Here is a 20,005-nt window from a genome sequence, read left to right on the forward strand (position 1 = left end):
AGTTGCCCAAGTAGTTCTCCCTCTGCTTGTCGGTCTTCACGTCCTCCCAGTTGAACTGGTCCTGTCCGCCGCGCACGCCTCCACGGCTGGAGCCGAACATCGTGCCTGGCGCAGGGGCAGCAGAACACCAGACCGGACTACTCTGCCGATCCCGACGCGCGCCGTGACGTCACGCCCCTGCCGCCGCATGCGCCTGCGCAATGCATCACCCGGGCCGTCTCCACTCCGCCCTACCACGAATCTCGTCCCAGTTTGCGGAATCGCCGCCACGCCCACTCGGCCACGCGCGCCTGCCCACTGCGTCGTTCACTGAGCAGGAGTTCCTTCCGCACAGCCTCAATCCCGCTCCGCTCGCTTGCGAGTTTTCTTGCCCTCTCGCCTCGTGCGCCTGCGCACTGCCTTCACGGCCGCCGGGCCCCGGAGCGCCCTGTGTAGAGGCTGGACGGACCGGACCCGAACTCAGTGCCTGTGCGACAGCCGTCATCAAGAAAGCCACTGTGTACACTACACTAGGACCCAGAGCGTCCCACGAGCTCCGGTGGCGGCGGTGACTGCGCCCAAGCCCGCCCACGGCGCGTGGGGGCGCCCCTAACCGAACGGACCCCAGGCGCAAAGTTCTGTCAGTGTTGAGGTGTTGCCCAAACCCCGAAGGAACCCCGAAGGAAGCGGCTCTGGTTGAAGCGTGCCTATGTAACTGCACACCACAGCCCTGTTGCAGACATCCTGCCTCGCTTTTTTGTAGTTGAAGGACAGCATGCCTTTACTTTTTTATGCGGTGCTGACGGAACCCAGTGTCTCACGTGCTAGGCAAGCACTCTGCCACTGAGCTACAGCCCCAGTCCTATCCCCACCTCTTGCTGCCCCTTGTGAAGATAAACTGCAGCCCTCTATAACCAGTTTCCTAACAAATGCTGTGGACCCATCACCCTGGCAGTTAGTGCTTCTTTCTTACAGATCCCAACCAACCCTATCTTGGGAAATTTGAGGCCACTCCTTTGTGGGAATTACTCTGCCACCGTTTGGGGGGCCACTCCAGCTACAGGTTCAGTGAGGGAAAAACAGACACCCAGGTTCCTGTGGTTTTTCTTACCCAGTCCCTGGTACTTTCAGATAGGAACGCAAATAGACAGCTACACCCCCACCCCCCTGCCCCAATGGATTTACTCTATGTATGCACTGAGCACCTACAGGGGCAATAAGTGAGGCACTGGGATAAACCTTGAGCTTGTGTCCTGGTTCTGAAGAATACATGGATCCCATGGGAGCAGAAGCTTGTGGCATGGGCAGTCTAGGGGAGGCAAGCAGGAAGCAGTGGGCACTGGGCAGCAGTGTGGGCCATAGTAATGTGTAGAGAAGTCATCTGGCAGGCTCCCAGGAAAGAACTCTCAAGAAGGTAGGCAACTCCTGAGGGCCCCACTTCTGGGGCCAGGCCAGGTGTATGTGGAAACTCAGTTATAGTGTTTGACCACAGTATGTGTGCTGAGTGTGGCCAAGAGGGGACAGGGGGTATGTGGCTGGGCAACTACAGTCCAAAGCCATTAGCCTAAGCAACCTTGAGGAGTGGCCACCAGTCACAATGAGAACCGAAACCTGAAACAGCCAGGTACAGACTTGAGCAGGATCAGGATCTGAGAGCACCCAAGACGGACAGGATGAGCAGAACCAGGACCTGGGATGACCCAGGACGGGCACAAGCCTTTTTTGTGTCCTCCTTTGCTTGATGCACGTTGGCATCTGGAGGGAGTTAGATTTTACCTATATCAGGAGTACAGAACACAAGGTATGTGTTCACAGGCCTTGGCTGTATGTAACCAAACCCAAAAATGCAGACATTCTGGTTTTGGACATTGCATGGTTCCCCTATCAGGGGACAGAGGCTGCTAGGTTGGGGATGTGCCTGCTCCTAGTGTTAGGGAGCACCTGTGAAGGGAGGCAGCTGTAGGCTGCAACCTAGAAGTTTCTGCCTCCCAGAACACCCAGCTGGAGCAACAGCCCTGAGTGCTCCTGAGACTAGAAGGGTAGAGCTGATGTTTTCTGGATGCTTCCTTCCCTGGCTGCCCACATGCTCTGTGGCTTTGTAGCTCTATCTAAAAGTCACAGATTTCACCTAAACCCATCCCCAAACCTCCAATCTGCTCTGAGCCCCACAGCCCCATCCAGCTCTGAGCTTTTATGTGTATGTCCCTGTTGTGTGTACTGGGGACTGAACTCAAAGGCACTCTGCCACTGAGCTACACTCCCAACTTTGAGACAAGGTCTTGCTAAATTGCCCAGCCTATCAAACTTGCCATCCTCCTGCCTTAGCCTCCTGAGTTGCTTGGATTACAGGCCTGAGCCACCACATCCAGCTTGAGTCTGTGAGAGGTGATGAGCTATTATGCTGGGCACACACCTAAAGGAAGACACTGACAAGAGGTGGTGATTTCAGGTACATGCAATTTACAAAAAGATGTCCTTCCATCCTCAGACTGTCCTCGGGCAGTTTCAAGCCACTGTCACTTCTTAGTCTTGATCCAAAACTGTCTGTAACGCTCTGTGTCAAAGTCATCAGCAAACTCTGGTTCTTCCTCCTTGTGTCTGAGCTGAGCCTCTCGTTTCCGGAACCTGGTCCGGCGCTCCTCAGGAGACAGGGTATCCAGGTCTAACGGCATCTGAGTGGGAGAGAGGCCAAGGTGTGCCCCCATACCTTGTTCTGAGAAATAGAACTACTGAGATGATGCCACTGAGACTTACAGTTGCCTGTGTCTTTTGCACTAAGCTAACTTAATTATTTTTTTCAGTGCTGAGTATCAAACCTAGGTCCTTGTGCATGCTAGACCATTGTACTTCCAATGAGCTATATCCTCAGGCCAATTTTTTTTTTTTTTTTTTTTTTTTTTGTACCAAGGATTGAACTCAGGGACACTCAACCACTGAACCACATCCCCGGTCCTATTTTGTATTTTATTTAGAAACAGGGTCTCACTGAGTTGCTTAGTGCCTCACTTTTGCTGAGACTGACTCTGAACTCACTGTCCTCCTATGTCAGCCTCCCAAGCCACTGGAAATACAGGGTGTGCATTACCTGGCCTCAGTCCAATTTTTATACATTGTTTTTTTCTCCCTTAAAATCTTCTTTTTCTGTGTGTGTGTGTGTACGCGCGCTATACCACCGAGCTACACCCCCTGCGCGCTATACCAACAAGCTACACCCCCTGCCCTTTTTGAGACACTCTTGCTAAAGTTGCCCAGGCTGACCTCAAACTTGTGATCCTGCCTCAGCCACCTGAGATGCTGAGATTACAAGCCTGTACCACCGCATCCAACTAACCTTTCATTTTATTAGGAGACTTTTTTTTCTGCTCCATTTCCCCAGATTTGGTGTTTTTAAAAGACAGTGACGTACTTACCCTATCTGGTAAATGGAGAGAATTCTGGTCTAAACCATCCTCCTCTCCTCCAGCAACCTGTCCCCCTCCTCTGGTACTGCATTACAATGACCATGCTACACCTGTCATCATTCAGTGGCCAGAGGTCCCACCACCATGGTTCAGCCTCCATCAGGGCCCCTAGCAACACCTGGTGATAGATGCTTACTGTCAGCATGCGCCGTGGCTCTCTGTAGCGGATGTGGACGGTGGAGCCGTCCTGCTTGACCAGCAGCACTGGGTAGAGGCGTGCATAGGCCTGGCGATGTAGGCGAGTGAGCACAGCCCTGCTGCTGTCAGCCAGCCAGGAAGATGTGTGCAGGCAGCAGAGCCTAGGGGCAGCTGCCTTCACAGCACTCTGTTGGAGCAGGCTATAGACAAACATGAAAGAGCTGGTCAGTGGATAATGCTGGGGCAGAGAGTACCAACATGGTCAGGCAAGCCAGACATCATGTTGTCATGACAGAGAATTCCCCAGCTGCCAGAGATGCCAGCAACACTTGGTGATCCACACCTAGGGGTCCTTGAGGAGCTACAGGCCATAGTGGAAACAGCTCTGGCCCCACAACCAGGAAAAGGCAACAGTGGATAATTGAGGGAACATGTCTCCCAGCACTGATGAGCTGACGAGGACAAGCAGCTTAACATTGTCCTGTCCTGGTGAGAGGTGGCATGGCAGAAGTCCTGAGGGGCCTGAAAATGCATGCTTACCCAAGCAGGTTGCCCACAGCCGCCATTCTTCTTCAGGGACTTGGTCAGTCACTGGCCCTGGTGTGTCACCTGCTAGCCAAGGAAAGGAGAGAGTTCTACAAAAATGCTTTTCTATTTCATTGCTCTTCATAAAATCCTGACCAGAAATGAGTCACAGACCCATGTAGGTGTCTGACATGCATACCAGGTTGTTCCTTGGTATATGTGGAGAATTTATTCTAGGAGCACTCAGCAGATACCAATATCCATAGGTCTTAGGTCCCTCATACATATGGTAGTACTTGTATATGACTTGTACATATGCTCCCAAATACTTTAGACCATTATAAAGCCTAATAGAATGAAAATGCCTCATAAGCAATATACTATTTTATTTAGTGTATACTAAGGGAGGGAAACCTCCTCAAAACTGTTGATCTTAAAGGACTCTCTTGCTAGCAAACTTTATATTTTGGGCCTGAACTGTGCCTTCAATGCAGTTGCTGAGAACAGCTTGCAAGTGCAGAACTGAAGCAGTTTGTGCAATCAGTTTCAACTTGTAGGATCTAACTTTATTCTAATTGAGCACACTGGGGTTCTCCCTGTTGAAGCATGAAGCAGAACCACTTCTCAGAGCTGGTAGGCACAATTTCACTTTGAATCATCTGTGCCATTGGTAAACTGCAGTTAGTTGCAGGTGGGCACCTGCATTTCAAGTGAGTTTTCTGAAAAAAGTCTGATGAATGGATTTCAATGAAATTTGGGGAACTGACTTCTCAGGAGGCCCACTTTCCTCCTTGAAGTCGGTGATCCTAAACACACCAACTGGTAAACGTTTATTGCAGACTCAAATGTTGTTTTTAATATTTTAAATCTATGGTTGGTTAATTCCTTGGATAGAGGGAAGAGTGATCACCAAGTCACTTGCCTATCTATCCCACTAACTTATTGGTCTTCTTGAATTGGAATGTCCTGTGAGGAGAGATGAGTGAAGGGAGAGGTGGGGTTGTGGGGATGGGAAAGATGGGAGAATGAGACAGATGTTATTAGTCTATATACATGTATGATTATGCTACTGGAGTGACTCTGCACCATGTACAGCCAGAGGAATTAGAAGTTGTGCTCCATTTGTGGACAACATGTCAAAATGCGTTATACTGTCATGTATAACTAATTAGAACAAATAGAATAGTTAAAAAAAAAAAATGACCTGTGATTAATTTTCCTAAAAGCAGCTACCAGAGCTTTACTCTGGAAGCTCTTGAATCAGACTCTGTGCCAGGGCCCAGGCTCACCCATTCCGGTGGGTTAGAGCCAGAGCTCTAACCTTGGAGCTTGGCTCAGGCCTTGATAAGACACCTGCTAATTTTCACAAAAAGCGAGGTGAGGATTAGCATACCTGCTTAAAGAAGAGAAAGGAAGCCCAAGGCCGCTTTTCCTCTGCCCCAATTCACAGAGAAGTCTGCACGGGCGTCCGAGGTAGAGGCCAAGAATTTGCAATACTCGGAGTCTCGAGACTGCACTCTGGGCGCCAGATTTCTTTCCGCGCTTCCTTTCTACTCAAAGAAGGGAAGAAGGGAAGGGCTCCTGCTGCCTCCAAAATGAAAACCGCGCTCCTCACCTGCTACGCCCACGACCTCCCTCCCCCGGCCCGGGAGTCAGCGGGCGAGCCCCCTACCCACTCCGGGTCTCCCTCCCACCCGACACAAAGCAACGCGCTCAAGGCAGAGCAGCGCCGCCCGCTCCCCGGTCCGCCCCGGCTTGCACGCCGCGCCGTCTACAACCTGCGGTCGCAACTGTCTCGGCGACAGCCCAAAAGGCCAGCGTCCGGACTCCGCTGCGCAGGCGGGAAAGGGACTGAGCACAGCGAAACCCCGGAGCCGTGGCCGCGGTCGGCCGCAGACCGTGCGTCGGGCCGCACTGACGAGCGGGGGCGGGGCCGGCGCGGTGGTGACGCGTTCCACAGGCGGGGCGAGGGCCCGAGTGGGCGGGGCCGGTGCGCCGCCGCGACGTGACCCGGGCTGGTGGACGCGGCGTCGTGACGTCAGCTTGACAGAACGTGCAGTTGGGGGGCGTAGCCTGCGGTGCCCTGAATACCCGGCCAGTGAGCACCTGCTGGGCTGTCCTGCGGTTCGGGACTCCGCCCGCGGGCCCGGGCGAGGGAACGGACGCTGGTCAGGAGAGAAAGGCGGCCTCTGGGAAGGGCCGCCGCCCGCCTGGCCGTAGACTGGAGGCCCGGGTGGTGTGCAGGGCCCTTCGGGGACAGGAGGCTGGTCTGCAGGCCGGAGCCCGTGTTGGTGGATGGGCTTGGATGGTCGTCCACGGTGTAGAGCCATGCAGCGACGCCTCCACAGAAACCCGAAGGGACGGGTTCCAGGGCTCACTGGAAGGTGGAAATGACGCCCGCCCACTCGTCCACTCCACGGAACGTAACTCTTGGCTGGACGCTGGAGACTCCATCCCATGTGTGTCTCTCTCTCACTCCCCCCCCCCCCCACGTGTCATGGGCGTGTCAGGATGCGCTTTTATCTGTTTGTAGTCAGGCAGCAGAGCTTCTAGAAATTCAGAGGCTCAAGCCTAGGTACACGGTTCGGTGTGTGATGAACTCTGCCCTGGTCTGTTCTGTCTGGTCGGGGATGAGTTCTTGTTTCTGGCGGTATCACATCTTGTCTCTAGTTATGAAACCCAAGAGCATGGTCCCAGCATCAGCTTCTGGTGCAGCAGGAGTGTATGGGGGACAGAAGTCCTGTGGCAATGGGACACAAAATCCCATGTATCTTTTTTTCATCAGGAGGTTTATCTGTAGTCTTTAAAATAGCCTCCATATAAAGGTGATAAACATGTCTCCCTGAGCCACATAAGCAAGTTAATCCAGCCTGATGAGGCTCAGGGACCCTGATTTACAGCCAGTGAGTCAGCCGAGGTGAGGAGCTTGGGCTTGTGACTGGCACCTGAATCAAGACATCTTTGGTACATCAGAATAGGTCAGGGAAAAAAAATATTGATAAACTTGTCTCTAATACCAAGAAATTTTAGCCCAAGCTTTAATATGCTTCCTATTTTTTCATTTGATAATTTTTGCACTGTTTCTTGTTATTCTTTGCCACGTTTCATAGCAGAGGACTGGTATAGCCTTTAAAACTTCTTTACAGGAGCAAATCCAGAATCCACTGATTTCTTTCAAAAGAACCCATCAGATACCCCAGCAGTTTAATTCTCATGAATACTCCAGCCATGAAAAAATTTAGTAGGACACAAGCGAATTCAATGAACAGAAGAAATATCTTGAGTTTTGGAATAGTTGGTGCATTGCATCAGTCCAGGATTATGAAACCTAAACTTCCCATTGTAAACAGGAAGTGGGATGCAAGTCCTACCATAATGTATTGCCCATTTACTGTGTAGACCAAGAAGCCTACTCTTTTCTGATGCCCACATTTCTCAATCATAGAGCCAACACTTGGAGGTTCAACAGTAACATCACAAATTATTCCTCCAGTGATGATGAAAAGACACCACCAGAGCATAAACTGCCTTGGCTGGTTGTATATGCACCCAGGTGGCTTCTTGGCTTCAGGTGGGACATTTGAGCACTAAGAAGGGACTTTGTACAAAATCTCCATGTTGGTGGCTACCCAGGCAGTTCCCAGGCCTCAGTGGTCTGTTTTTTCTGCACACACTTTTATGCTCAAGAACAGACTGATTGCTGGGCATGATGGTGCATACCTGTAATCCCAGTGATTGGGGAGGCTGAGGCAGTAGGATTTTAAGTTCAAAGCCAGCCTCAGCAACTTAGTGAGAGATTGTCTCAAAAAGGGCTGGGGCATGACTCGGTTAAGCACCCCTGAGTTCAATCCCTGGTACCAAAACAGACTGGTAACCACTGGAAATATTTGGGAGCCCCACAAATAGCACCCAGTGTCTCTGTAGTACTAACCTCTTGCCCTGGCTCCCCAGGGTGGCCATGAAGGTACAGCCCAGAAACCAACACTACCCCTCTCAGAGAGCCCACCTGGAGAGTCCGGCAGAAGCTCTCTTTATTGGTGGGATTATATATGACCTGTCTTAGCATCTCTGGGAGGCTCTGTCCATACCATGCAGCAGGCAGAGGGCCTTTGAAGATCTGTCTCCACATATCTGAAGTACATTGAGTGGGAATTGGAGGTTCTGAACACTGAAAGAGCTGTGAGGAGGGAGATGCCCTCCAGACCCTTCTGTGCCCTCATAAGCTGAACGCTGTATAGATCCCAGGCAAGGGTCACTCCCACCGTTGCCTATAAAGGCAACTGCTAGCTGCCCACACAGGGCTGCTCCCAGTGATGGGGCAGAGATCTGCTAGCAAGCACTATGGGGACTATAGTGTCAGGTCCTGTACTGGACACCTGTTTTACTGCTGGCCTGGGTTTGTTCGCAGTGTTTCATAAGGTCAGGGAAGACCTTCAGATAGTGTGTGTGTGTGTGTGTGTGTGTGTGTGTGAACCCAGGGCCTTGCAAATGCTAAGCAAGTGCTCTTAACACTGCCACATACCCATCCTTTGTTTATTTATTTATTTATTTATTTATTTATTTGAGGTAGGATCTCACTATGTTGTGCAGGCTGGCCCTGAACTCGTGGTCCTCCTGCCTCTGCCTCTGGAGTAGCTGGAATTGCAGGTGTATAACAAAACACTCAAGGCTGGGTTAACTTTCTATAAAGAAATTTTTTAGCTCACAGTCTCAAGGCCATGGCACATCAGCATCTGCTTGGCCCTGGAGAGGAGTCTGTGGTGGACATGTCACAATGGCAGGAGTGTGCAGAGTAGGGACTTAGGTTCACAACCACCCACCCTCATAGTACTTCCCAAAAGAGCAACAATGTGCTCAGGTGGGGGTAGGGCATTAACCCCATTAAAGACCTGACTTCCTCCCACTAGGCCTCCCCTCTTAGAGGCCCCTCCACCTTAGCACTTTCACCCTGGGGGCCACATGAACCTTGGGGACACACCACAATTCCCAGAAATGGGAATTCCATCGTAAGAGAAGGCCACCAATGTAACTTAAATGGATTCCAAATTTCATCTTTCTGGCACCCAGCCAGTTGTTTTGTGCAGGCTAGTGTCCTCTCAGGCTCCTGTGTGTACTTGCTCATACAGTCCTGTGGTGAGTCTCGTCTGCTGTCATTGCCAGTGTGAAACCTCCTCTGGGGCTCACAGGGCATGCTACAGCCTGGTTACCCTCGCAGTCAGGGCTCTCCTACAGTTCAACCTGACCAGCCGTCCAGGAGCCTCAAGACCAAGTTACAGGGCTAGGATGCAGTGCAATGGCAGAGCACCTCCCTGGCATGCCCAAAGTCTGGGTCCAGGCCCCAGCACCACTCACACACACAGAACATGGAGCCTCTGTGAAATTGATCTCTAGTGCTGGATGCCTTGCTGCGTGTCTGTAATCCCACCTAACTGGGAGTCCAAGACAGGAGGATCACAAATTCAAGGCCAGCTGGGGCAACTTAATGAGACTCTGTCTCAAAATAAAAAGGGCCAGGAATGTGGCTCAGTGGTAGAGGACTCCTATGTTCTATCCCCAGTACCACCCAAAAAAAAGTACTTTTCGTTACTTGAAACCTTAAAGTGAAATTAAATATCTGGATCATTTCTAAGTAAAGTACCAAAACATAAATTATTAAGAATAAGTTGACACACTGTGGTGTCTTATTTTCATATGGTAAAGGGAAGTTAAATATATTTAGGTCTGTTAAACATGAAAATTTGTTTCGAGTAGATTATGAAATAGTGAATATTGATCTAAGACCAGCTTTTGTGAGTATTCACTAGAAATTAAGGTTAACAAGAGTTAAAAATTATATGTAATTAAGCCACTGGAAAGAAACAACTATGTTCAAGGAAAATAAAATGTTTGATAAGGTAAGTTATGAAACACATGTTTTTATCTTAAAAAAAAGAGAGCTATACAAGGTTAAAATTTTATGTTGTGTGATCAAAGCTTGGATAAGGTGGATTTATTAGGTTTTATGAAAATTAGCTTTAGTGTTAATAGTACACTGATGCAAAACTGGAATTTTGTCTTTTCTGTTAAAAATGACAAAGTTTTCTTGGAGTATTGGGCCAAGAAAGTGACAGGTTTTTGTTTTCCTGTTAAGTAATGGCTGAGGAAACACTGCTTTTGTGTTTTATCAAGGTAATTTTTTGTGCTATGTGTGATCTTTTGTTATCTTCCATTACTATAGTAAGTCTTCTCAACTTTAAAACAGCTAAACTTGGGGTGGGGGTTATTATGTTTTGCTGTTCTGAAGATGAGTATTCAAGGCACGTGTTCTACCACTAAGCTACACCTTCAGTCCAAAGAAGAGCTGAGTGTTTGTTGACAATCATGTAACCTGTTGAAGTTTTTTGATCCTCCCGCTAGTTAAATGGATTACTGTTATTTCACAATGACTTGTGACCCTGTTTTGATCAAGTGTTTTTATGCTTTTGGACATTGTTAACAAATCCTCAAAATCAAATTATAAGTTATCTTTTTTGACTGGGAACTAACTTTGGGATATTCCAGAGAGCTCCTGAAATATCCATAAGAGATACGAAACCAATTAGGCATATGTGAAATATTACATTATTTATACTGCACTGTTAAATAATAAATGGTGTTAAATCTTCTTTGAGTTGGTATGGACATGTTAATTTGTTAAAAAACCTGAAATTCCTAGCTGGGGGAGGTGGTACATATTCCTCGTCTCTGATACCAAGGAGGCTGAGGTGGGAGGATCACTGTTTCAAATACTGGGAGGCCTCAAGAAATCAGACACGTGCTCAGAAGTGGCTGGGCAAGGCAAACTTTACTTCTACATTAGGATGTGCTACTGAACAAGTCCAGCAAGCAAGCACACCTGGATGGGCAGTCACTGTTTTTATCCCTAACACAGCACAGCCCCTGGCTCTGACAGGAGGAGCTCAGGTCACAGTCCATACAATTGTCTAATTTTAAAACTAGGGAGGGCAAAAGGAAGGGCTAGAGTTAAAATGGCTACAATTGGATCTTATATCCCAATTAAGGCCAAACACTATATTCTGAAAATGGACCACCAGACTTTCTGCTTCTCACAACTTCCCCTTTTTTCTTTTTATTCCTTTTGGTCTCGTTTTCATTTTTATTCTTCTACCCTTTGGTGTTGCCATCCATCCTAGACATATGAAAAAATTATATATATATATATATATATATATATATATATATAGACACAATATCACAATACCTTTATTTATTCTTATGTGGGGCTGAGGATTGAACCCAGTGCTTCACATGTGCAAGGTGAGTACTCTACCACTGAGCCATAACCCCAGCCCTAGACCTATGAACTACTTAAGGTGGAAACGCCCATGGTGATGAGTTCTCCCCTTTTTATCAGTTCAGATAGCTGTCCCAGTTATCAGGAGCCCTTAGGTGGTAAGGTCCTTTCCAGCTCAGTTGAAGCCTGTCTTCTTTCCAGGTCTTGATTAAAATCAAGTCGTATATTACTCAGCAATAAAAAAGAATAAGGTCATGGCATTTGCAAGAAAACGGATGGCATTAGAGAAGATTATGCTAAGTGAAGTTAGCCAATCCCCAAAAAACAAATGCTGAATGTCTTCTCTGATATAAGGGGGGGTGACTCAAAATGAGGTTGGGAGAGAGAGCAAGGGAGGAAGATTACCTCTAGATAGGGAATAGGGGTGGGAGGGAAAGGGAGGGAGAAGGGGAATAACATGGGGGGTGAAAGGAGACTCTCATCATTATACAAATACATGTATGAAAATGTGAATTTGGTATCAACATACCTTATATATAATCAGAGAGATGATAAATTATTGTATAATGATGTATTAAGAATTGTAATGCAAAATAAATAAATTTAAAATAATAATAATAAAATAAAAATAAATAAAATCAAGTCGTGAGGCTGAAAGTGATGACTTGTGAACTCTAGGAGTATGAGCAGCAGGTCATAATAAGCATACCAGCAAAAGACAAAAGCAAAACAGACACAGATCAAGTCCACCTATGCAAGAGGTTAGGAAGATTTGTAAGTCTCAAATTCACTCAGAACAAACTTATGACTTTGACAGAGCTTTTTGTGATATTTATCAGGCACTCTGTATAAAAACCCTCCCTTTGCAACCTCCCAGTTATATTCACTTTCAGGACGACTGACACAAATTTTCATCTCAAGTAAAAGAGCCATTGTCTTTATCCTTTAAATGTCAGACTGTGGGCTAGGGATGTGGCTCAAGCGGTAGCGCGCCCACCTGGCATGCGTGCGACCCGGGTTCGATCCTCAGCACCTCATACAAAGATGTTGTGTCAACTAAAAAATAAACACTAAAATTCCCTCTCTCTCTCTCTCTCTCTCTCTCTCTCTCTCTCTCTTAAAAAAAAAAAAAAAGAATACTAAAAAAAAAATGTCAGGCTGTGTTTTGGTCACATTCTCCCGCCAGGTGTCTAAGACCAAGTTGGTCAGAAGTGACCTCTTTCCTATCTACAGCTGACTTGTCAGGGATTACTCTTGATAACTTGTGAGAAGCCTCTTGGCTCCTTTAGCTTTCCTCTACCAGGTCTCTAAGTTTCAGTTTTTACCATCTAGTGGGCTGGTTTCTTCAGTCTTAAAGCAGGAGGACTAGGTTTTAGCTTTCAGTATTAGTGTTGGGAGTCTGTAGTATATCCTGTTTGTGATATAGGTGAAGGCTCATTGTCTCAGATTAACTCAGTTTGTTCTAATACAATTATGCTTCTGCAAAACATAGGCAACAGTTTTAAAGTTTTACAAGGAAAATACAAAATGAAATTAAAAAGAGCAAAAACATAGTTTATATAATAGCTATGAACCAAGAAACATAATTTTTATAACCCTAAACCTTTATTTAGTTATGTATTCTATCCCCTATTTAGAGATCTCAACAACAACAAATCAACCTCTTGAACATAACATAAATGTGTTTAATTCTGGCCTACTTTGGAGCCTTTCTCATATGCACTAGGGTGAGAGGTGGAGCCTTATCTCAAATGAGGCAGGGCTTGACAAATCTTAGCCAAAATGCTTGCTTTCTTTCTTTTTTTTTTTTTTTGGTACTGGGGATTGAACTCAGGGACACTCAACTAATGAGCCATATCCTGCCCAATTGTGAGAAGCCTCTTGGCTCCTTTAGCTTTCCTCTATCAGTTATCCCATCTACCAGGATGGGTCAGAGTCTCACTGAGTTACTTAGCGCCTCGCTTTTGCTGAGGCTGCCTTTGCACTCACTGTCCTGCCTCAGCCTCCCAAGCTGTTGGGATTACAGGCATGAGCCACTGCACCCAGCAAAGTGTTTTATTTCTGAAGCTCATCTTTGCCTTTTCTTAAATATCATTTACAAAGCTCTCACATGATTTTTCTCAATCTATCTGAATATCAGTTGACATAATACAACATTACATCTGAAACATGAATCACACAGAAAGGCTAAGGGACCTCTTAAACAAATCAGATTCTCCTTATTACCTTCCAAAAATGACTTAAATTCCTATCCCAGCATAAAGAGTAACACAAATTTATGTATATAACTTATTGATAATAGGTTACCTTTATCCAGCTACAAAACATTAAACGACATAAATGCCAACAAAATTGGTTATTTTTATATAAATCTGAAGGACACTATTGATATAGACAATTTTAGTTTAGAGAACATCTAAACAACTTGGTAAAATGCTCTTCTAAGGTTTACATTTTAAAAGGCTTGCATACTTGAAGAACATGAATACACCTAATATACAGAGAAGCCAGTAATGGTTGGGGGAGTCTCAATTATAGATGTCCTTTATAACTAAGTTTTACTTAAGATAGTCAACTCAATCACACACATGAACTTTTTGAGATTTATGTTCCACAAACTTTTGCAACTTAGACATTCTACAACTTGTTTATTTTACTACACAAAATACTTTCTCATCCAGAAACTTTTTTTCACTTTTTTATTAAAATTAATACATATAATTCTACAAATCAAGGCATTCAGTGATATTTCCATACATTCATACTTCATTGATCAAGTCCTGAACATTTCTTTTTCCTAATTTTCCATACTAAAATATATTTCCATACCTACAACTTTCTTTTATTTCTTTCTTCCCAGTTGTTTACTCTTTCTTAAATTTCTTAAATTCTGAAACAATCATGAAATTTCAGAATTGAGACAAATTACTCCTTTTCAATAATTTTTTTTTTTTGGTACTGGGGATTGAACTCAGGGGCACTCAACCTCTGGGCCACATCTCCAGCCCTTTTTTGTATGTTATTTAGAGACAGGGTCTCCCTGATTTGCTTAGTGCCTCACCATTGCTGAGGCTGGCTTTGAACTCGAAATCTTCCTGCCTCAGCCTCCCAAGTCACTGGATTACAGGCATGTGCCACCCACACCCAGCTTTTAATAAGCTTTTTACAGTAATTTAATTGAAACACAGCTGAAACTTTTTGTACTCTTTGCATATAGAATTATACCTGTTAGAATTTTAAATCTCAATTATCTTGCTTTTAGGTTAAGACCTAGAAACAAGTAATTTTAAACTTTTTTCCCATTTATTAATTTATAAAAACACATTTAAAAAGCTGGGAACAGTAGTACATGCCTGTAATCTTAGAGGCTTGGGAGGCTGAGACAGGAGGATTGTGATTTCAAAGCCAGCCTCAGCAACTTAGAGAGACCCTGTCTCTAAAGAAAATACAAAAAAGGGCTGGGGGTGTGGCTCAGTGGTTAAATGCCCCTGGGTTCAATCCCTGGTACCAAAACCAAAAGCAAAACAAACAAACAAAAAAACCCCACATTTAATAGACCCAAATATGTTACCTCATGGAATTCAAGAAGCCAAGAGTACTTGAACTTAATTGATTTTTTTAGTATTTTAACTTCTCAAATTAATCAGATGTCTCTTCTAACAAACCCATTTATGAAGATTAATTCCATCTGTGTTAAACTACCCATTTCTAACTTGGGTTACCTGTGAAAACCAAGAATTAAACAAGTCTAGTTACAAAGGTGCCATAAACCTACAGTGGAGAAAAGATAGTCTCTTCAACAAATGGTGCTGGGAAAACTGGAAATCCATATATGGTAGAATGGAATTGAACCCCTCTCTGCACAAAACTCAAAGTGGATCAAGGACCTAAGCATAAGACTGCAGACCTTGTGCCTACTAGAATGAAAGAGTAGGCCCAACTCTCTATCACGTCGGCTTAGGAACCAACTTCCTCAATAAGATCCTAAAGCCCAAGAAGTAAAATCAGGAATCAATAAATGGGATGGTATCCAACTAAAAAGTTTCACAGAAAAGGAAACAATCACAAATGTGAACAGAGAGCCTACACAGAATGGGAGAAAATCTTTACTACCTGCACCTCAGAGATTTAATCTCCATGATATATAAAGAACTCAAAGAGGGCTGGAGCTGTGGTTCAGTAGTAGTGCGCATGCATGAATGAGGCACTGGGTTCAATTCTCAGCACCACATACACTTACAAATAATGTTCCATTAACAACTAATAATAAAAAAAAAACTCAAAGAAACTTAACACCGGCCAGGCACAGTGGCCCACGCCTGTAATTCCAGCGGCTCAGGAGACAGGAGGATTGTGAGTTCAAAGCCAGCCTCAGCAATGGTGAGGCGCTAAGCAACTCAGTGAGACCCTGTCTCTAAATAAAATACAAAAAGGGCCAGGGATGTGGCTCAGTGATCAACTGCCCCTGAGTTCAATCCCTGGTACCAAAAACCAACAACAACAACAAAAACTCAACACCAAAAAAATGACATATAGCCCCCAAAATAAATGGGCTGAACAAGCACGTCACAGAAGAAATACGAATGGTCAAAATATATATGAAAAATTGTTCAACATCTCTAGAAATTAGAGAAATGCAAATTAAAACTACACTGAGATTCCATCTCACTCCAGTCAGAATGACAATTATCAAGAATATAATAACAATAAATGTAGGTGAAGATGTGGGGGGAAAGGTTCACTCATACATTGCTGGTGGGACTGCAAATTGATACAACCATTCTGGAAAGCAGTATGGAGATTCCTCAGAAAACTAGGAATGGAACCACCATTTAACCCAGTTATCCCACTCCTTGGTTTATACCCAAAGGACTTAAAATCAGCATACTACAGTGATACAGCCACATCAGTGTTTATAGAAGCTCAATTCACAATAGTCAAGCTATGGAGCCAATCCATGTGCCCTTTAACAGATGAATGGATAAAGAAAACATGGTATATATACACAATGGAATATTACTTAGCCATAAAGAAGAATGAGATTATGGCATTCTTGGCCATAAATGGATGGAACTGGAGAGTATCATGCTAAGTGAAATAAGTCAATCCCCAAATCCAAAGGCCACATGTTCTCTCTGATATGTGGATGCTAACTCACAACAAGGGAGGGTGGTGAGGGAAAAATAGAATTCTATTGGATTAGACAAAGGGGAAAGAAGGAAAGACAGAATTAATTGGACATAACTTTCCTATTCTTGTATATGAATATACAACCATGGTAACTCCACATCACGCACAACCACAAGAACAGGATCCTAATCAGAATAAGTTATACTACATGTATTCACAGCATGTCACTCTACTGTCATATATATCTAAAAAGAACAACAACAAAAAAGTTAACACTGTCAGTTTTTTCTGCCAAAGAAAAATCCTTAGAAGCAATAGACATTGCACTTTAAACATTCTATAGAAACCAACATGCTGATTGGCTAGGCCCCTAGAAAAATGTAAGGGTTAGTAATTTCAAAGGCATCTTTCATTTAGATTGATCCTTTTTGTTAAGTTTTATTTACATCATGTGAACTGATTAACCCTCTAGAAATTAAAATAGAATCTATCACAGATTTGGGAAGGGCCTGTGATTTCCATTTTTCTTTCCTGTCCCTGGGCTAGAATTTCTTTTCTCTTTTTTAATATTTTACTTTTTATTTGTAGATGGACACAATATCTTTATTTTATTTTTATGTGGTGCTGAGGATGGAACCCAGGGCCTTGCACATGCTAGGCAAGTGGTCTACCGCTGAGCCACAATCCCAGCCCCCTAGAATTTATTTCTGGAGATTTCTGCACACCACAAACTCCCTGCATGCTCAATGAGTCCAAATAAAACAATGGTATTTTATCATCTTTGGTTTCTTTTTCCCTTTCATCCCAGGACTATCTTTCTAATATTTTAACATAAGGCCTGGAGGGCTACCTGGGGGAATTTTGTTGTCTTTTCCCCTTCTGGAACCCTCTTTTTCTAGAGTTTTTTACCTAGAGGCTCAATCGCACCACCACCACCCTGTGGTTTCTTGCACTCACATCTCAGTCACACTCACACAACCTCTGAGATGTCCCAACCACCAAGAAGTACTTCTCTCTGGAACTTAAGAACAGATTATCCTGCCATGGCCATGTGTGGAGTTAGCAGGTTGCTGTGGTAACTGCTTGGGCCCTTTCCCTGCATTCCCCATCCACTTCTTTTTTTTTTTTCCTTGATCTATATATTTATATATATATATTTAAGTACAGTTTTTTCTACATATAAAGCACAATTTTTCATATCTTTGATTGTATATAAGGTATGTTCACACCAATTCGTGTCTTTATACGTGTACTTTGGATAATAATGTCCATTACATTCCACCATCCTCGCTAACCCCCGCCCCCTCCCTTCCCTGCCACCCCTCTGCCCTATCTAGAGTTCCTCTATTCCTCCCATGCTCCCTCCCTACCCCACTATGAATCAGCCTCCTTATATCAGATAAAACATTCAGCATTTGTTTTCTGGGGATTGGCTAACTTCATTTAGCATTATCTTCTCCAATGCCATCCATTTACCTGCAAATGCCATGATTTTATTCTCTTTGATTGCTGAGTAATATTCCCTTGTGTATATATGCCACATTTTTTTAATCCATTCATTTACTGAAGGACATCCAGGTTGGTTCCACAGTTTAGCTATTTGTGAACTGTGCTGCTATGAACATTGATGTGGCTGTGTCCCAATGGTACAGAATGAGGACACAGAGGCTAACCCAGAAAATTACAATTGTCTTATATTAGACAGAGGTGCCAAAAACATGCATGGGAGAAAAGATAGCCTCTTCAACAAATGGTGCTGGGAAAACTGGAAATCCAAATGCAACTAAATGAAATTAAATTTCTCTCTCTCACCACGCACAAAACTTAACTCAAGTGCATGAAGGACTTAGGAATTAAACCAGAGACTCTGCATCTAATAGAAGAAAAGGTAGGCCCTAATCTCCATCAGGTGGGATTAGGCCCCAGCTTCCTTAATAAGACACCTATAGCACAAGAATTAAAACCAAGAATCAATAAATGGGATGGATTCAAACTAAAGTTTCTTCTCAGGAAAAGAAACAATCGGTGAGGTGAACAGAGAGCCTACATCTTGGGAGCAAATTTTTACTCCTCACACATCAGATAGAGCACTAATCTCTAGGGTATATAAAGAACTCAAAAAGCTAAATATCAAAACCCCAAATAACCCAATCAATAAATGGGCCAAGGACCTGAACAGACACTTCTCAGAAGATGATATACAATCAATCAACAAATATATGAAAAAATGTTCATCATTGCTAGCAATTAGAGAAATGCAAATCAAAACCACTCTAAGATATCATCTCACTTCAGTCAGAATGGCACCTGTTATGAATATATGCAACAATAACTGGTTGGCGAGGATGTGGGGAAAAAGGCACACTCATACACTGCTGGTGGGACTGCAAATTGGTGCAGCCAATACAGATGGCAGTATGGAGATTCCTTGGAAAATTGGGAATGGAACCACCATTTGACCCAGCTATCCCTCTCCTCGATCTATACTCAAAGGACTTGCCCATCCACTTCTGATTTTGGGTCTGTTGTCAGCCTCAGGGATCACAAGTACTCTCCCCATTCCAAGGCAATGGGAGGGAGTCCCCAAGACCCTTTAGGTAATGCATCGATCCCATGTTGGGGTGCCAAAATTGTTAGAAATAAGTTGGGTTCTGCAAGGAATCAAACAGGTACTCGGAAGTAGCATGGCAAGGCAAACTTTGCTTCTGCAGAATGGTGCACTATCAAAGTTTGGCAAACAAGCACACCTGGGCAGGATTCTACCTATTTTTATCCCTAATATAGCACTGCCCCTTACTCTGATAGGAGCAGCCCAGGGTTACAATACACAGGGTGGGCTAATTTTAAAATTGGGGAGGGCAAAGGGAAGGGCTATAGTTAAAATGGCTACAATATTAAAGTTAATATTGGACCATGAGCGGGGAGAGCTGAGAGCGCCAAGGACATGGAGAAACAGCTTCGGCTGTGCGTGTGCATTCTCAGCGAGCTGCAGAAGACCGAGCGGATCTACATGGGCACCCTGGAGTTCCTAGTGTTGGGAGAACAGCAGCCAATTTGGATTCCAGAGAGACTAACCAAAGCTATTTCTACAGACCAAAAAGAAGATGATTTGACTCAAATCCATAACAGCTGATATCCAGAGCTCCAGCTTGGCTATTCTTACATCTGCGACAGTGATTCTCCCACACTTGGAGGCTAATGAATAATGAACACCATTAAGGCCTATTTCAAATGTAAAAAACCTTGAGGCTTGCTTGTGGGAATACCTTCAGACCCATATGCAAGTTACAGGAAAAAGGATGGGCTATCCAAATAAGAGTCAAACCCAGGTGGTAACCAGGATGCTTTTCTCAATATCTATTTTATTATTGCCTTTTCCCACATCATGAAGTTCTATTTTATTTTTTAAGCTCATACAGACCTAGGTTAATGTTTTTCTGATCAGTTTTATTTTTTGACTGTGGAGTTTTTAAACATTGCAATGGAGATTTCACCTGTG

At 44.5% G+C, this 20,005-nt stretch overlaps 2 protein-coding genes and 1 pseudogene across 5 annotated transcripts in view; all 3 read right to left on the reverse strand.

Annotated features, from left to right (window-relative positions):
- Nucleotides 1–2,284, reverse strand: part of CUNH1orf35 (chromosome unknown C1orf35 homolog) — a 4,136-nt gene extending 1,852 nt beyond the window's left edge. The window contains exon 1 of the mRNA XM_015498831.2: nucleotides 7–2,284. Coding sequence (XP_015354317.1) covers nucleotides 7–100 — 94 coding nt within the window. The 5' untranslated portion in view covers nucleotides 101–2,284. The remainder of the gene's footprint in view (nucleotides 1–6) is intronic.
- Nucleotides 2,285–2,416: 132 nt separating this feature from the next.
- On the reverse strand, nucleotides 2,417–6,459 carry Mrpl55 (mitochondrial ribosomal protein L55). 4 transcript variants are annotated; one of them, XM_015498761.2, is made up of 5 exons: nucleotides 5,882–6,042; nucleotides 5,497–5,653; nucleotides 4,119–4,187; nucleotides 3,577–3,778; nucleotides 2,417–2,651 (listed from the first exon to the last, which is right to left on the reverse strand). In XM_015498761.2, the coding sequence occupies exons 3-5, from the start codon at nucleotides 4,142–4,144 to the stop codon at nucleotides 2,496–2,498; spliced, it is 384 nt and encodes a 127-aa protein (XP_015354247.1). In that variant the 5' UTR covers nucleotides 4,145–4,187; nucleotides 5,497–5,653; nucleotides 5,882–6,042; the 3' UTR covers nucleotides 2,417–2,495. The 4 variants fall into 4 exon arrangements, with proteins under 4 accessions (XP_015354247.1, XP_015354246.1, XP_048657311.1 ...); XM_015498760.2 differs by having other exon boundaries at nucleotides 4,119–4,190; XM_048801354.1 differs by lacking the exon at nucleotides 5,497–5,653 and having other exon boundaries at nucleotides 5,882–6,033.
- A 784-nt stretch (nucleotides 6,460–7,243) lies between these two features.
- LOC107153304 lies at nucleotides 7,244–7,891 on the reverse strand (annotated as a pseudogene).
- Nucleotides 7,892–20,005: the final 12,114 nt, after the last annotated feature.

The sequence above is a fragment of the Marmota marmota genome, unplaced genomic scaffold (genome assembly GCF_001458135.2).
Source record: "Marmota marmota marmota unplaced genomic scaffold, marMar, whole genome shotgun sequence".
Taxonomy (NCBI): domain Eukaryota; kingdom Metazoa; phylum Chordata; class Mammalia; order Rodentia; family Sciuridae; genus Marmota; species Marmota marmota.